Source organism: Carcharodon carcharias, chromosome 16 (assembly GCF_017639515.1).
Source record: "Carcharodon carcharias isolate sCarCar2 chromosome 16, sCarCar2.pri, whole genome shotgun sequence".
Taxonomy (NCBI): Eukaryota; Metazoa; Chordata; class Chondrichthyes; order Lamniformes; family Lamnidae; genus Carcharodon; species Carcharodon carcharias.
The window spans coordinates 86,491,549-86,508,135 of NC_054482.1; the positions used below are offsets into that span (position 1 = coordinate 86,491,549).

At 43.1% G+C, this 16,587-nt stretch overlaps 1 protein-coding gene across 1 annotated transcript; it reads left to right on the plus strand.

The window, feature by feature from the left end:
• The first annotated feature begins 362 nt into the window (after positions 1-362).
• Positions 363-16,171, plus strand: LOC121288961 (dynein light chain Tctex-type protein 2B). Its single transcript, XM_041207826.1, has 2 exons — positions 363-425; positions 15,452-16,171. Exons 1-2 carry the CDS (start codon positions 363-365, stop codon positions 16,169-16,171), a joined length of 783 nt encoding a protein of 260 aa, XP_041063760.1.
• Positions 16,172-16,587: the final 416 nt, after the last annotated feature.

Sequence of the window (16,587 nt, forward strand, 5' to 3'; positions counted from 1 at the left end):
CGACTTGGATTCTGACAAAAGTTAATGTTGTTTGAGAAAGTTGTCACAGGGCTGAAGTTGTTACCTTGGAGATGTACACAGGTGGCGAGCTGCCCAGACCTGTGCTGCCTCAATAGTTTGAGTCTGCTTTCCTTCATTCAGTGCAGTGGTGCAATAAGCCTATCAATCAATGGTCAATTGTTTATCAGGTGGTAAAGGCACCAGGAGAATGATTAAGCCTTTTTTTTCCCTTTTGCAGTCATTTTAGGAGGCTCAAAGAGAGCTGATAACATCCCCATGGAAGTGTAAAACATAAGCCAAAGTTTTATCAGGACTGCTTCTACGTTGGCCATAGCAGCAAGGAAGATTTTGGGGGAGTCTTAATGCTTTTTTCACTTGGACTGCAGAAAATTATCAGAGATCTGTTGCCTTCACTTTTTTCTAGGGTAAGATTGTTTAACTCCCTTGCTAGTAAACAGTTATTTCAAAGTTGTTAAAATTAGTTGGCTATTGTACTGTATTTAATTCCTATCCAATTGGAGTTTATTTTTAAATTACAAAGTTCCCCTCAAGTGAGGAGTGGATGATGTGATCTGTAAGATATCAAAAATTTGTTGAAAATGTGGTATCAATGGGACACAGTTCAACAAAAATATATTGCTTTTGATGAATAATAGTTTTTTTTGTTTTACAGTTTAATTTTGTTGAAACACAGGTTGATATTGCTGGAAGGCGATGCAACATTCAAGCTTTATGCAGACATTCACATGAGCATGCCAATGAACATGAATATTTTATGATTCTCAGTGTGTAATTTTTAAGATAAAATAGAGATGCAATGCCCTTTGTAGCTCCCCACAAAGCAGCCAGGTTCGAAACTTCAGCTGTATCTTCAGGGGAATTAGGTGAGTCCATGCATTTTGCCACACAAAGGGTTGGGAAAAATTGGATGATGTTCTTGGTGGCGGTAAATTACTCCTGCATTTTGAACATATTAGATCAAGTGTAATCATTGTTAAAAGCCTGAAGAATAGATAAACTGGCTATTAGTGGGAATAGTAGATAATTTGTCAAGGTATTGACTCAATTAATAGCCTCTGAGGCCAGAGGTTGTGGGTTCAAATCCCTGTTCAGGATTTGAACACAAAATGTATGTCGATGTATTAGTAAAGTGATGACAGGTCATTTCTTTTGGGTGAGACGTTTCACTTGGTCTTGATTTGCTTGTTCTAGTAGATGCAAAAGATTCCATGATACTATATAAATAAGAGGAGAGAATAGTCTTGATGTCCTGGCTAATATTCCTGCTTCAACCAAAACCATGAAAGCAGATTTACTGATCATGCATTTCACTTGCTGTGTGTACAGATTGACTGTCGTATTTCCCAAGTAACAGCAATCAATGCATTTCTGAAATGCAGTGCATGTTTGGAACTGAGGTTGTTCACTTCTTGAGGAAGTAACAACAGTCTATATTTACATAGCACCTTCATCATAAGGCACTTCATAGGAGAATTTTAAAGCAAAATTTGACACCAAGCCACATAAGGCATACAGCCAAAAGCTTGCTCAAAGAGGTAGTTTTTAAGGAACATCCTAAAGGAGGAAAAAAAGCAGTAGAAAGGAGGAGAAGTTTAGGGAGGGAATTCCAGAGTTTAGGGCCTTGGCAGCTAAAGGTAGGCCACCAATGATGGGATAATTAAAATTGGAATGGTTAAGAAGCCGAAATTAGATAAGCATAGGTATTTTGGACTTGAATCTGTAGTAGGCTGGGCCTCCATTTTAACTGTCTAGGTAACCTTGGCTTGCCTCCTTCCAATTATATATGCAGGCTGCAAGGAATGGTATTGGACTCCACTGTGACCCAAGCCATCTGCCTCATATTTTCTGAGGTTATCCTCAATAGCTCCATCGGTTTGAGAGATTTGTTCAACATCGTTCTATATAGAGCATGATCCCTGAGATTAGAGTCAGAAGGCTCTACATCAGGGACTGTCATTCCCTGAACCTTTGCTGAACCCAGAAGGCCTGCACTTTCACTACTCATTCCAGCTCCCTTGTACTTGGTGCTTCACCCAGTAACTATCTCATCAGTACCAATGATTTGAAAGGGGGCACGAGAGTAGAAAGACCTAAGGATGTATGTATTCATATTTCCTACTTGCTACACAATACACAAATGCACTAAACTTGGGATTTGTGTTAGGAACAGCGTCAGGGTCAGTTGGCAGCCAGATATTCCACCCAGTCATGATTCCAGCAACAAAGTGGTCTGGCAGGAATTGCTAGGCTGAGATGTTTTCTTCAGTGCAATTGTAATCATTAAATTAAGGTTACTGAATAAACAAGTTGAAACATTACTTTGGCATTTTCTTTACCTGTTGGAACTTTTAGTTTCCTTTGATATACACAGGATTGTGATATTCTTGACAACGCTCATTACTTTTGCTCAGCAAAGTAAGACTAGATGGAACTACCAATCTCGGGTTCAATCCTTAGTCTGTACTGAGCCAATTGGGTTTAACCAAGGCAGCAGTTGGACAGGTACAGTTGTCCTTAGCAATCGTGGATATGGAAAAGAATATTGGCGGGAGCTGTCAAATCTGACCATATCCAACAACCTCTGCTAGAAGTGCAAATGTATGGGTGAGGCCAAGTTGGACTACATCTACTACTTAAGGACATCTATCCAATTTTAAAACTGTGGAGCAACTTTCAGGAGACCTGACACAATGGAAGAAGACAAGTTTGTCAGTTTGGTCAGCCCACGTTGCGTAGAATCTTATAAGAGGCATGGAGGCGAGGCCAGATAGGGTCACCAGCCAAACACATTTACACCTCCAAGCAATCTTGCCAGAGGTGAGTGAACAACAGAAGTGGCTACCCATCCAGCAGCAGCAGGCAGCCAATTGAGGGGGACAGGGAGGACTCCGCCAGGATCTTCCCAGCATCAGGGCAGCTTCTTTTGAGTGCCAAGCCCAGCAGCTCAATGAAGGCGGCCTCCCAACAGCAGGCCAGGGTGGAAAGTGGGGTGGGTGCCATTGGAATTGGAGGCTCCGTACCCCAGTGACGAGCCATGGGCAGGAAAGGCCATACCCACTGTTCAAATGATTCAGCCAGAGGAGTTCCCCCCTCTGCTCCAAGCTTCATCTCATCAGTTTTGATTTTGATGCATGCCTCAGGGTTGTGGTATGCATTTGTCAGCAGTGGATTAATATTTTCAAAGGTAGGTATATTCCACCCATTGTGCTAAATGCAGATCAGTGTTCCTTACTATTAATTCTGGTTTATGAATGCTATTGAAAATCCAGAAAGGACCTGGATAGAGAAGATCACTAGCTGGCGATTCTGCAACTAAAAATTAAAAAGTTTTTAATTCAAATGTAGGGACAAAAATAATTTTTTTGTAATCTTTATGGGATAATTTTGATTGAAATTGCAGTCTTGCTTCTCATTAAAAAGTTTGCACTGCAGCATACAATAGAATGGATTTCCTTTTTTACCACTAGTTTGGATATTTATCAGCTTTAAATCACTAAAATAGCTGCTCACTAAATGTGAAATGTTGGCACTCAGGAGTAACACTGTTGGTGCGGATCAGCTATGAAAACCGCATGATTTTGGAAATTAAACTCGGTTCCTTTCTACAATAGGATGGCTGATCCAAAATATTCGTTTTACATCTGGGTGACAACTTGAAGATGGTCTCGCTGGTCTCTATTGTAACACAAACTTGTACAGCTGGCTTACAAATGTAGCAGAATTTTCTGATCTGCCTCTTCCTTACTCACAGGATCGAAGCCCATCCTAAAGCTCCCTATCAAGGTGACCTTCCTTCCATCATAAGTGGGGATGTTCACTGATGATTGCACAATGTTCAGCACCTTTTGCAATTCCTCAGATGCTGAAGCAGTCCATGTCCAAATGCGGCAAGACCTGGACAATTTCCAGGCTTGGACTGACAAGTGGCAAGTAACATTCATGCCATGCAAGTGCCAGGCAATGTCCATCTGCAACAAGAGAGAATCTAACAGTTGCCCCTTGATTTTCAATGGCATTACCATCACTGAATTCCCCTACTATCAACATCCTGAATAAACAAGCTGAAACATTACTTTGGCATTTTCTTTACCGTTTGGAACATATTAGTTTCCTTTGATATACACAGGGTTGTGATATTCTTGACAACGCTCATTACTTTTGCTCAGTAAAGTAAGAGTAGATGGAACTACCAATCTCGGGTTCAATCCTTAGTCTGGCCAGAAACTGAACTAGACTAGCCATATAAATACTGTGGCTACAAGAGCAGGTCAGAGGCTAGAAATCGTGTGATGAGTAACTCACCTCCTGAGTCCCCAACGCTTGTCCACCATCTACAAGGCACAAGTCAGGAGTGTGATGGAATACTCCCCACTTGCCTGGATGAGTGGATCTCCCACAGCACTCAAGAAGCTTGACACTGTCCAGAACAGAGCAGCCTGCTTGATTGGCACCATATCCACAAACATTCACTCCCTCCACCACCGAAGCATAGTAGCAGCAGTGTGTACCATCTACAAGATGCACTGCAGGAATTCACCAAGGCTGCTTAGACAGCACCTTCAAAACCCATGACCTCTACCACCTAGAAGGACAAGGGCAGTGAATAGATGGGAACACCACCACCTGGAAGTTCCCCTCCAAGTCACTCACCATGCTGACTTAGAAATACATCGCTGTTCCTTCACTGTCACTGGATCAAAATCCTGGAACTCCCTTCCTAACAGCACTGTGGGTGTACCTACACCATATGGACTGCAGCAGTTCAAGAAGGTAGCTCACCACCACCTTCTCAAGCGCAACTAGGATGGGCAATAAATGCTGGCCCAGCCAGTGAAGCTGACATCCCGTGAATGAATAATAAATAAATAAATAATAGCTTCTTATCATATGTGTCAGAAGTCCCACTGCAGAGACCTGAGCACAAAAACCCAACCTGCAGTGCAGAATTGAGAGAGTGCTGCAATGTCTTACCAATTAAATATTAAACTCTCAGGTGGATGTAAAGATCCTTGGGCTATGAAGAAGAGTAGCAGAGTTATCTCTGGTGACCTGAGCAACATTTACCTCTTAATCAACATCACTAAAACAAAACAGATTATCTGGTCACTATCACTTTGTCGTTTTGTGTGAGCTTGCTGTGTGCAAACTAGCTGTGACGTTTCTTACATCATAACAGTGCTTATGCTTCAGAAGTACTTACTTGACATCCTGAATCATGAAAAGTGCTATGCAAATGCAAGACTTTGTTTTTATGCACAACTTTGTAGGAATGTATTAATGCATGAATTAATGACTCAAGATTTAAATAAACAAATTAATGAAAATCTAAAGTAAAAGGAGGAAATGAAGAAAATATTTGGCATTAACACCTGAACTTTCAGTTCTGATGAAGAGCCTACACATAAAACCTCTATCATTTTCTCTACAGGTACTTGACAAGTCTACTGTTATGTCCTGTGTTAATTAATACCTGATTATCTCTACTAATGATATAACCAGCTTATTTAAAACAAAAGCAGTAAATGGTCAATCAATTGGGCACGGAGGTCAATCTCTGGAATCACAGGAAAGTTAACATTTCAGGTAACTGCCCTTAGTCTGAAATAGATGGCTTTTCATCAAGATATATTAGCAGAAGAATTTGAGATTTAAATTTAGTCTCAAACTGTGTGGCTTATCAACTGTTATGGATACCTGCTTGATTCTACCCGTTTGAGAAAGTCCCAGGAAATCATAATGAGATGCAGTAATAACAGACCTGGTACAATAGATATCTTTGCCTTTCTATTCTGCTCCAATTACGAATATTTATCTTACTGTAACTTCCAGGATTTATTTGGGTATCGACGGGCGGTTATAATGCTGCCTTTTCTTTAAAGGATTGCCTTCAATAGCAAGAACATAGCCCCATAACCAGCCTGTTGCCTTTGCCAGTAGATGCAGCAAAGCTCTCATAGGTGTTTGTGAGAAAGATGAAGTGTTCTCAGTCATAGTTATAGATCGTTTCTTAGTCTTGTATGATGTAGATTGAAAAATAAGTTCTTAGAAAATAGGCCTCAACGTGCCAGCTCATGCAGGGAAATTGGCCCTCATTCTTTCTCTGACCTTGACTGAAACTGACTAGAAGAAAGCCAATCAAACTGTTGATCACTAACAGACTGAGGAAAATCAACAATCTATTTGCTGGAAACATTTTCTTCCTGTAGAGAAAAGCCCAGTCACCAGCTCCCTCTGACAGAAAGGCTGAGATAAGGAACTTTAATAGGAGTAAAGGACTGCTAAAATCTTTGCACAGCTTCATGAAATGACAACACTGACAGCATTTACCACACTACCATCACCAGCCACCTTGCAATGTCCTGCATTCACTTCACTAAACCGCCTTCTCCTCACAACTCACATAGACTCTCAGCGATTCCACCATGATAGCCACATTCTCCAAACACCCAAACAAAGCAAGTTCAGGATTGTGTAAGATTAAAAGAAAAGGCCTATAAAGTTGCCAGAAATAACCTAAGGATTGGGAGGATTTTAGAATACAACAAAGGAGGACCAAGAAACTGAAAAAAGGGAGAATAGAATATGAATGTAAACTAGCAAAAAACATAAAAACGGACTGTAAAAGCTTCTATAGGTATGTAAAAAGAAACGTTTGGCTAAGACAAATGTGGGTCCATTAGAGGCAGAGTCAGGAGAATTTATAAATGGGAAGTAGAGAAATGGCAGGGAAGGTAAATGATGACTTTGTGCCTGTCTTCACTGAGGAAGATACAAGAAATCTCCCAGAATTAGAGATCCAAAGGACTAGGGAGAATGAGGAATCAAAGGAAATTTTTATTAATAAGGAGGTTGTATTGGAGAAATTATTGGGACTGAATGTTGATAAGCCCCAAGGACGTGTTATCTATATTACACTGTTGAAAGAGGTATATATGGAGCTTGTGGATGCATTGATAATCATCTTCCAAATTTCTAAAGATTCTGGAATGGTTCCTGCAACTTGGAAGGTAGCAAATGTCACTCTACTATTTAAGAAGGGGGGAAGAGAGAAAACAGGGAACTACAGACCTGCTAGCCTTACATCAGTAGTAGGGAAAATGCTAGGATCTATTATAAAGGACATGATATATGGATACTAGAATAATCATGATCTGATTCAGCATAAACAACATGGATTTGTGAATGGGAAATCATGTTTGACGAACTTGGAGATTTTTTGAGGATTTAACTAACAGAATTGATAATGGGGAGTCAGTGAACCTAGTATTCTTGGATTTTCAGAAAGCTTTTGATAAAGTCTCCCATAGGACATTGGTTAGCAAAATTAAACCACATGGGATAGAAGGCAATGTACTGGCATGGATTAAGGATTGGTTAACAGGCAGAAAACAGTAGGAATAAACGGGTCATTCTCACGTTGGCAGGCTGTGACTAGAAGGCTACCACAGGAATTAGTACTCAGGCTCCAGCTGTTCACAATATATGTCAATGATTTGGATTTGGGGACAAGATGTAATATTTCCAAGTTCACTGATGACACAAAGCTAGGCGGGAATGTATGTTGTGAGGAAGATGCAAGGCGGCTTCAAGTAAATTTGAACAGATTTAGTGAGTGGACAAGAACATGGCAGATGGAATATAATGTGGAAAAATGTGAGGCTATCCACTTTGGTAGGAGGAACAGAAGCACAGAGTATTCCTTAAATAGTAAGAGATTAGAAAGTATAGATGTACAAAAGGATCTGAGTGTCATCAACATGTCACTGAAGGCTAACATGCAGGTGCAACAGGCAGTTAGGAAGACTAGTGATAGGTTGGCCTTTATCGCAAGAGACTTTGACTACAGGACTAGTGAAGTCTTGCTTTAATTGTATAGAACCTTGGTTAGACAACACCTGGAGTACTGTGTGCAGTTTTGGTCTCTTTACCTTAGGAAGAATATTATTGTCATAGAGGGACCGCAACAAAGGTTCACCAGACTTGTTCCTGGGATGGCAGGACTGTCCTCTGGAGAGAGATTGGGGGAACTGGGCCTGTATTTTCTAGAGTTTCGAAGAATGAGAGGTGATCTCATTGAAATCTACAAAATAATTAAAGGGATAGATAGGGTAGATGCAGGTAAGATGTTTCCCCTGGTTGGGGGTTCTAGAACCAGGGGATAAAATTTCAAAATAAGGAAGGGGGAAGCCTTTTAGAATTGAGGTGAGGAGAAATATTTTTACTCAGAGGGCTGTGAATCTTTGGAATTCTCTACTGCAGAGGGCTGTGGAAGCTCAGTCATTGAGTATGTTTAAAGTAGAGATTGACAGATATCTAAATGCCAATAGCATAAGGGGATAGTGTGGGAAAAAAGCATTGAAGTGGATGATCAGCCATGATCATATTGAATGGCAGAGCAGGCTCAATGGGCTGAATGGCCTACTGCTGCTCCTATGTTCCTATGGAGGCCCACAGCTGCTCGAGGTCATCCTCCAAGCTCATCTGATGTGTTCTTAATGGAAGCTCAGCAGCATTCAACCACCCAACCATTCAACCACATTAGTGAAGCATCTCGAAAAAATTCCAGTATAGGAAAATGAGCACACAGGACAGGCATTAAGGCCTTGCACAAGGAAGATCAGTCATTTCTTATGTGAATGCTGACATGATGTGTTTGATCAATTTGTTTTTTGATTTGAATTCTGTATTGGTGTTTTCACACTGAAATGAGGCAAGATCCATAAGTTTGAAGAGAAGGAAGACAATTGGATGGTGACTCTGAGAAGAGCAGTAAGGATATGAAACTATTGGCGAATGGGGGATAGGAGGGCTGGTTAAGTTGAAGTGCCAACCTCGATGAGCTTATCTCTTAGATGTCAGGTAGATAGTGAATCTGGTGGTCACTGCTTCTGTCCCTCTCCCTCTCCCTCATATTCTTACTGCGCAGGTGGTAGTAAGAGCTGGTGACGTAAGATGGCAAAGTTTTCTGGCATGCAGCAGATGACAACAAATCTGGAAATCCATTCAGAAGTGTACTGCAAAGCTCTCTTCCTGAATAGTCCAGTGGTAGCATTATTTGAGCATGCCAATTGTTAGTTCAAAATATTCCTCTTGGCATGCTTACAAACAACAGCACCATAAATACAGAGCTGAGAGAATGTGGCCAACATGCACTCCCACCACCTATGTAACCTCCTCTGTCAAGATGAGAAGCAGTGCACTTCCAGACAGAAGTGTATGTGCACTTCCTTCCCTCCATATTGGGAGCTTAGATGGATGCTACACAGCCCAGTCTCTAGGCTCATAACTGATTTGTGCCATTACTTGTTTTGTACACTTTCTGCATGCCTTAATTCATTTACTTTAATCATCACACATCATTATGTATTCTCCTAAACTATACTTCCTTGAGAATTTTAAGTATATCAAAACAGTGCTAAGTATATATTTTTATGTTTGTTTGCCAAAATCTCCTGGAAGCTGCCTGTGGAATTATCATTCTTCCTTCACCCAACTACCCAGGTTCTCCCAATTTTGACAAATTACGATCTTATCGACGGATTTCTCCAAAACCAGACGCACAAGGCTCAGGAGAATTGATAGAGGATTTTTTTTGTGTCAGTTGACTATTGAATAACAAATAAATAGAAATGCGAGGGAGACAAAACCTGAGAGATGACACCAATCCACACTGATCACCACACAGTACTTAACAGACACAGAATATTGAGTATGCTTCCTGTGACTCATCAGTATACCTCATACATTATCATAAGTTGAAGCAAGCAGATAAAGCAGCAGCAATGAAACAGTTTGCTCTTCTCCATCACTTAAGGACTTAGTTTATTGTGTTGATTCCCAAGTACAGAACAGGGGTTAGTAATTTTGATATCTGACATTGCACATACTGTTTCTACCTGAACCACTTTTAAGCACTAATGCTTCATTCCAACAGCTGACAGATAGAAAAAAAACTTGCATTCATCTGAAACCTTTAACATCCTCACAACATCCTAAAGTGTGTTACAGCCAATGAATTACTTTTGATGTAGAGCCATTGGGCAAAATCATACCAGATTTGCACTAAGGGTGGTAGTGGGCAGGAAAAATTGTTTTACCTGTTGGCTGCAATTGTGGCTTCTCATGCCATATCGTCCCAATCCCAGCGCATTAATTATGCATTCCCTGGAAGCACTCTGTTTCCATGGAGGGCAGGTTCTCATTGGTCCACTACGCCATCATCTCATCGCTTCATCAGGCTGGGCACCATATTCAAAGTGCAGCCGCAAGGGCACCTCTCAGTGCTTCCAGTCCACAGCTGCTGCACAGAAGACATTGCCCCGATAGGCAAAAAGACTGCAGTCCCCAGGTTTAATGACGCATCAATTGAGTGCTTTTTGGATACATTGGAGGTTGCCATAATGTCCCCTAACCTGCTGTGGCCACAGGATGGGCAGCAACATCACCAATCTGGCTTGGGAGGCAGTGGCAACAGTGGTCAGCACCAAAGTCCTGCAAAAGAAGACAGTCACCCAGTGCTGCAAGAAGATGAATGATCTCCTTCATTCCACCAGGGTAACCCACTCTTCTCATGACTATCAATTCACATAATCACAAACCCATCACACATCCACAGGGATCCCACACCTCAAGGGACAACACCACTAACACACATACGCACCCTCACATCTCCATCAGGCTCATATACTCTGGAGCTCGTATCCTCATCCTGTATATGACTCTGCTCACCAAACAAACATTCCACGCAGTGCCATGTGTCCTGCTCACACTCTCACCATCTGTTTTCAAGCAGGAAATGCATGCTCACATCAGCAGGGAGACGTCCCAGACCTGGGGTTGGAGGGCCACATTAGGTCTCTCATTCACTTTGAGGAGCATGTCATTATGCTTGCTGGTGAGAACATGGACCGTGCCTGTGATGACAGTGAGGTCAGCAGTGAACACCCTCGTGAGGATAGTGCACCAGATCATCCCTCTCTCAACGCAAATGTGAGTGCTCTCTCTCCTGTTTTTGACTCTGCTGCCATGCACTAATTATCTCCACACAGGGAGCTCTGCTAAGCAACTGACACCCTCAGCCAGCCAATCCCTCAGCTCTATCCATGTCCTCGCCTCCAGCCAAGAGGACTCCTCCTCTATTGAAGAGCTGGAAATAAATAGCTTGGAAGACCCATTACAGTGCTTACCCACACCCTCCACCATGGCAGAGGTACACACCTCCATGGGACCTAGATCTAGAGCAAGCTTGGGTTCACAATCTGCTGGTCACCGCACAGGCACATGTCTGCAGCAGGAGGAGGCAGGTTCGGCTGAGCTCCCTGGCACTTGGAGGACACCTGGGAAAGAGGCATCTGTGAGATCTGAGTCAGATGACTAGTCTCCGGATTCAGCCTTCCAACTCATCCTGGAGAGTCATCGGAAGGCACAGGAACTTCATGCAGAACTGTTGGAAACACTTAACAGAGTGGAATGTGAGTCAGAGGAGTGCATCCACCTGCTCGCTGATGAAGTGGTGCCCACATACCCACGTATGGAGTTCTCCATGGGGAGGTTGGCAGACAACATGGAAATCTTGGTCCAGCAGAACGCAGAGATGTGTATAGACCTGCACTCCATTGCAGGAGCCATGGGTGAGTTCCAGCAGTGGAAATGCGAGGGGGAAATGGGGCATCTTGACATTCCCCCAGGTGCTCCTTGCCCTCAATGAGTCAGGCTGGAGCCCTAGAGTCATCCACTCAGGAATATCAGAGGCCATCCTTTCCCTCCAGTCACTGCAGAGGGAGCAACTGGCCCACAGGAAGACAACCAAAGCAAGCCAGGGCCCCCAAGGCTTTGGCTCTCCAGAGGACCCACACCAAAGGCATCAGAGACAACAGGGCCAACCATTACACAGGCTGTCTCCACCCCTGTGCGGATGTCAGGGCAGCACCTAGAAATCTAAGGCATTCAAAAGTTAAGAACTTCTGATCACAGTTGGTTGCACGGGCATTTTGTCATTTTACAATCTGGAAATATATGCACTTTCACTGAATAATGTGTATTGTTGTCTTTTAGCTTCATTGACAGGCTTCACGAGTCCTCTCACTGCATCCCCCCACACTAGCAGTTCAGCTGCACTTGGCCAGCCCACAAGTTATTCTGGAGGGAGAAGTGTGTGTGTGCGGCAATGCCTTTCGAACCCTTATGCAAGCGGATCCTTCCTATATCACACTCATCTCAATGTCCTGAGCATTATCAATGCTGCCTGCTGGCGTTCGCTTCCAGTTGACAATCTGAGCTGACCTGCATCTCTGCCCACTCACTGATCACACTCCTATGCACCATATTGAACCATCTCTCTCCCACCCTGCCGCTTCACTCTACCCTAGGTCATTCTCACCATGCCCTCGTTCCATACCCACCTTCAGTTCACTCCCCAGGTGACAATCATGGACTCAACAGAGACCTACCTTGCAAATTCACCTGGACACCCCTCCCTCTCCCAACTCCTCTCCACTGGGAACCCTTCCCCCCTTCGCCCCCGGAGCCCCTTCCACCATTGGAACTCCTTCACCCCACCCCGGACTCCCCCACCCCTTAGTTCTTACCCCACACCCCCCATCCCAGACATCCCCCCCCCCCCGCCCCTCATTTACTTGTTTCCCCTTCCTGACTTCTTCAGACACCGTTACTTCTTCCACCCCCCATAGTCCTTCCCCTTCTAAACTCCTTCCTCCAGCCTTACTCCTTCCCCCTTCCTGACTCCTTCAGACACATTTACTTCTTCCTGCCCCAGGACTCCTTCCTCCCCCTGGACTCCCTCTCCTCTCTCCATTCCTTCCTCCCCCAGCCTCTTTCCCCTCTCCGCACTCCTTCCCTACTCCAAACTCCTTCCCTTACATCTTCCACCCCCCACTACACCTACATCCCCAGTTGCCATCTTCTCCCCCTTATCCCCTCCTCCCCCCATAATCCCACCTCCCCCCGATACCTTCGTTCACCCCCAACATCACCCCCCAGATCTTCATTTCCTCCTTCACAACCTCACCCACCCAACAGCTTTGTTCCCCCCACCCAATCTCACCTCCATGACAGCTTTGTTTCCCCCTCCCAAAATCACCTCCCCAAAATCTGTGCACCCCACCCCCCCAAACCTCACCCCACCTTGACGCCTTCATTCCCTCCTCCCAACCTCACCTCTCCCACTGATACCTCTTCCTCTCCCAGTTGATCCTAGACCTGCCTCTCCCATCACCCCCCAGTACATCTTCCTCTCCCAATCACAGCTGAACTTTCCTCTTCACCCCCTCAACCATCATCCATTGAGAGCAGACCCTCAATGATGACTTTTCATCTTCCATGAGCTGCTTCGCAGTAGAGCCATGTCCAGCATGCCATGGACATTCCTTCAGGGTCCCTTTGCTGTCCAGCTCCAGCATCTTCTTCCATGATGTGAGCAAGGCCCTGGTGGTAAGTCCCGATTTCTGCACGTCACTCTTGTGAAGATCTGTTCTGGCACCGACGTGTTTTCCTGCCAACGTGGGCAGATGATCCAGCGTGGAGGGATGATTCTGGCAGGTTGGCCTTATACTGATATGCAGATGTATTACAATGAGGTTCCCGACGTTCAACAGCGGGAAACATGACCGGCCATCGATGGGCTGAGCGGACAATTGCAAACTGGTTTCACAACATCGTGAAAGCAACTTTTAGCCTTCTTGCCATATTGTCCGCTCATGCTGCCAAACATGCCCATTGTCAGCGGGCATGGAAAATTCTGCCCACTGTTGTTTTGTAGGCAAACACAGAAGTCAATTTGCCCAAAACAACATCCCACAAAATGAAAGGAACTAATGATGAGTTAGTCTGTTTTTGTTGGTGCTGATTGAGTGATAAGTACTAACCAAGAGAATTTCTCCTAAATGTTTTTGAATAACTTCATAGGATCATTTACATCCATCTGAGAGAGTTTACACACCCCATTGTTTTAACATCTCATCCAAAAGACAGCATGTCCAACAGTGGAGTGCTGCATCACAGCTAAAATATTGCACTGAAGTTTCAGTCTAGATTATGTCCTTAAATCATGGAAAGGGGCTGGGAACTTATGACTTACTGAGTCAAAGGTGACTACCACCACAAAGCCAGGGCTGGCAATGGTAATTTATTTAGGCACCATGCATTGTAGGTCCATCTCATGTAACACAATATTTACTTTATTTACAATTGAAATATGGGAGCAGTGAAGATCAGAGTGCAGCAATGCAAATTACAACTTAACTCTGGGAAATGTTACATGTATTACTTGCAAATCATTCTTTTATGGCAGAAAAATAACTATTCTATGAATAAAGAGATTGCGCAGAAGAACCTAGAAGGAAAACATATCTAAGTTGTAGGTCCACAATGGATCCTCATCTGCCCAGACACGCCAGTGTTTTAAATTGGGTAAAGTATACAATCTATGTCCAAGAAAGCTGGGCAAGATTGTTTTTAATGTCAGAATGGAAAAAGTATTAAACCTTGCAGTTTTTAGCTAAAGCTGGGTGACAACTTCACTTCCACTCCATTTTCTGCCCATCTTAAAGACCCGGCTGCTCTTTCTGTTGATTTTAAACACAGCCTATCTCACCTAAAAGGCTCCAAAGACAGTGACTCATGAAACCTTGCACTAGTAGTCATTTTTACTCCTGAATCTGAGTAGTAAGTGGGATACTCAGCCATGTGTCATCAGGATTAAGCTCATTCTATCCTCACCCCACTTTTGTACATGTAAACTTGTTACACAACAGTCAGGGACAGGAACTGCAATCAATTAATTGCACTTCTCCACCCTCCCCTACAACACCACGAACCCCTTCCCACGAACCAAACGATAGGCACAGAGGGCCATTGCAAAATCTCTACTATTGCTATTGATCAAATTAGTTAACCTAACCAGCTGGGAACTTCCCACTTTACATGATTCAGTACCACACCAAGCAACACATTTACTTATATGAGCCATCATTTTTGCTAGAAGTTCATTCCCTATTAAAAATTTGTATATTTTGACCCTCTGATTTGCTTTTCTATCCTCCTTTTCTGCCAGAGAGGGAAATTGTTTCCATATTCTGACCTCTATTCAAGTGATTTAGTTACAAGTTAGAACCAATGCTTAAAATCTAGAAGAGGAAAACAGAAATGCATAAAATGTCTAAACTTAGACCTGCAACACATGGAAGTGCAAATGAAGACTGAGAACAAAGATCAGAGTGATTCATGTTGTGCCCCATTATATAAAAAAAAAACCAGATGGCTGAAGAATGTTGTTAGCAGTGATCTAGGAGCACAATCCTTTCAGGCATGGAATAATACAAGAGCTAAAAGTAGGGAGATAAAATACTCAGTAAAAGATGGGGAGAGCTATTGATTTAAATGAAAGTTAATTTATCTTTTATCCTTTAAACAGATCGATATACAGTTTACCATGTCTGCCAAGCAAATGCCTTTATCCCAAGAGGCTTTAGCTCAGTTCAATCAGTCTCTGTCTGGGCATGTTTTGGGGCTGCATCCTCGTGCAAGCTCCATTTCTACTCGCAGAAGTTCCCAGTCAATAGATCTTTATGCCAGCAAGCATCATCTGCATCTGAAGAACATGGATGGAAGACCCCATATCCCATCCAGAAGGAACTCCATTACAAGTAATTTCAATGTGCCTTTTTCTTGCAAAGGCTCCGTGATGCAAGGCAAAAGGCATTCCATGAGCTGGATGACCTCTGGTCAAGTCAGTTTCTCTGGATTGCCTCTGTATCAACCTATCAGGGAGGTGAAGTGCGAAAATACTTACAAAGCCCAGCCAGATGAAGGTTGCAAGTTTGATCCCTACAAGGTCCAGAGGATCTTGGAGGGAGCTCTTTCAAGCTACTTGGCTGACAATAAATATAATCCTGTAACATGTGTACAGCTAGTGCAGAGTTTGACAGACCATATCAGGTTGAAAGTGAAAGATATCAATGCCCCTAGATATAAGCTGGTCTGCAACGTGATGCTGGGCCAGCTCAACGATCAGGGAATACTAATCATCAGCCGTTGTCTGTGGGATACAATGACTGACAATTATGCAACAGCTACTTTCAAGAATTCTTCACTTTTTGCTGTTGCAACTGTGTATGGTGTATATTTTGAATAACTAACTTACTTGAACAGAAAACCATGTTAGACTATTTGACTAGTGATTTACTGAGTTACCTAAAGTCTAACCCTATATATGATGCTGATAGATGAGGCTATATTTAACTTTCAGATAACGATATTGCAATTATTACAAAGTTCAAGTAACCCACAATATTGCATTATGATTGATGCTTTGTTACATAGGGAGCAGCTAAATGGCACAGCAAACTGCTGCTTGAGGTTGGTAGATTCCTTACAAAACCATTGTTACGTCTCAGCTGTAGACATGCACATATATTAGGGAAGAGAGAGTGGAAAAGTTGGAGGAAAGGTTAATCTGGGATATTCTCATACTTCCAAGCCCAGGAGTGACAAGGAGAAAGGCCTGAAAGCAAATTGTTTATATGCTTCTTTGGATGGAGTGGTGATTAC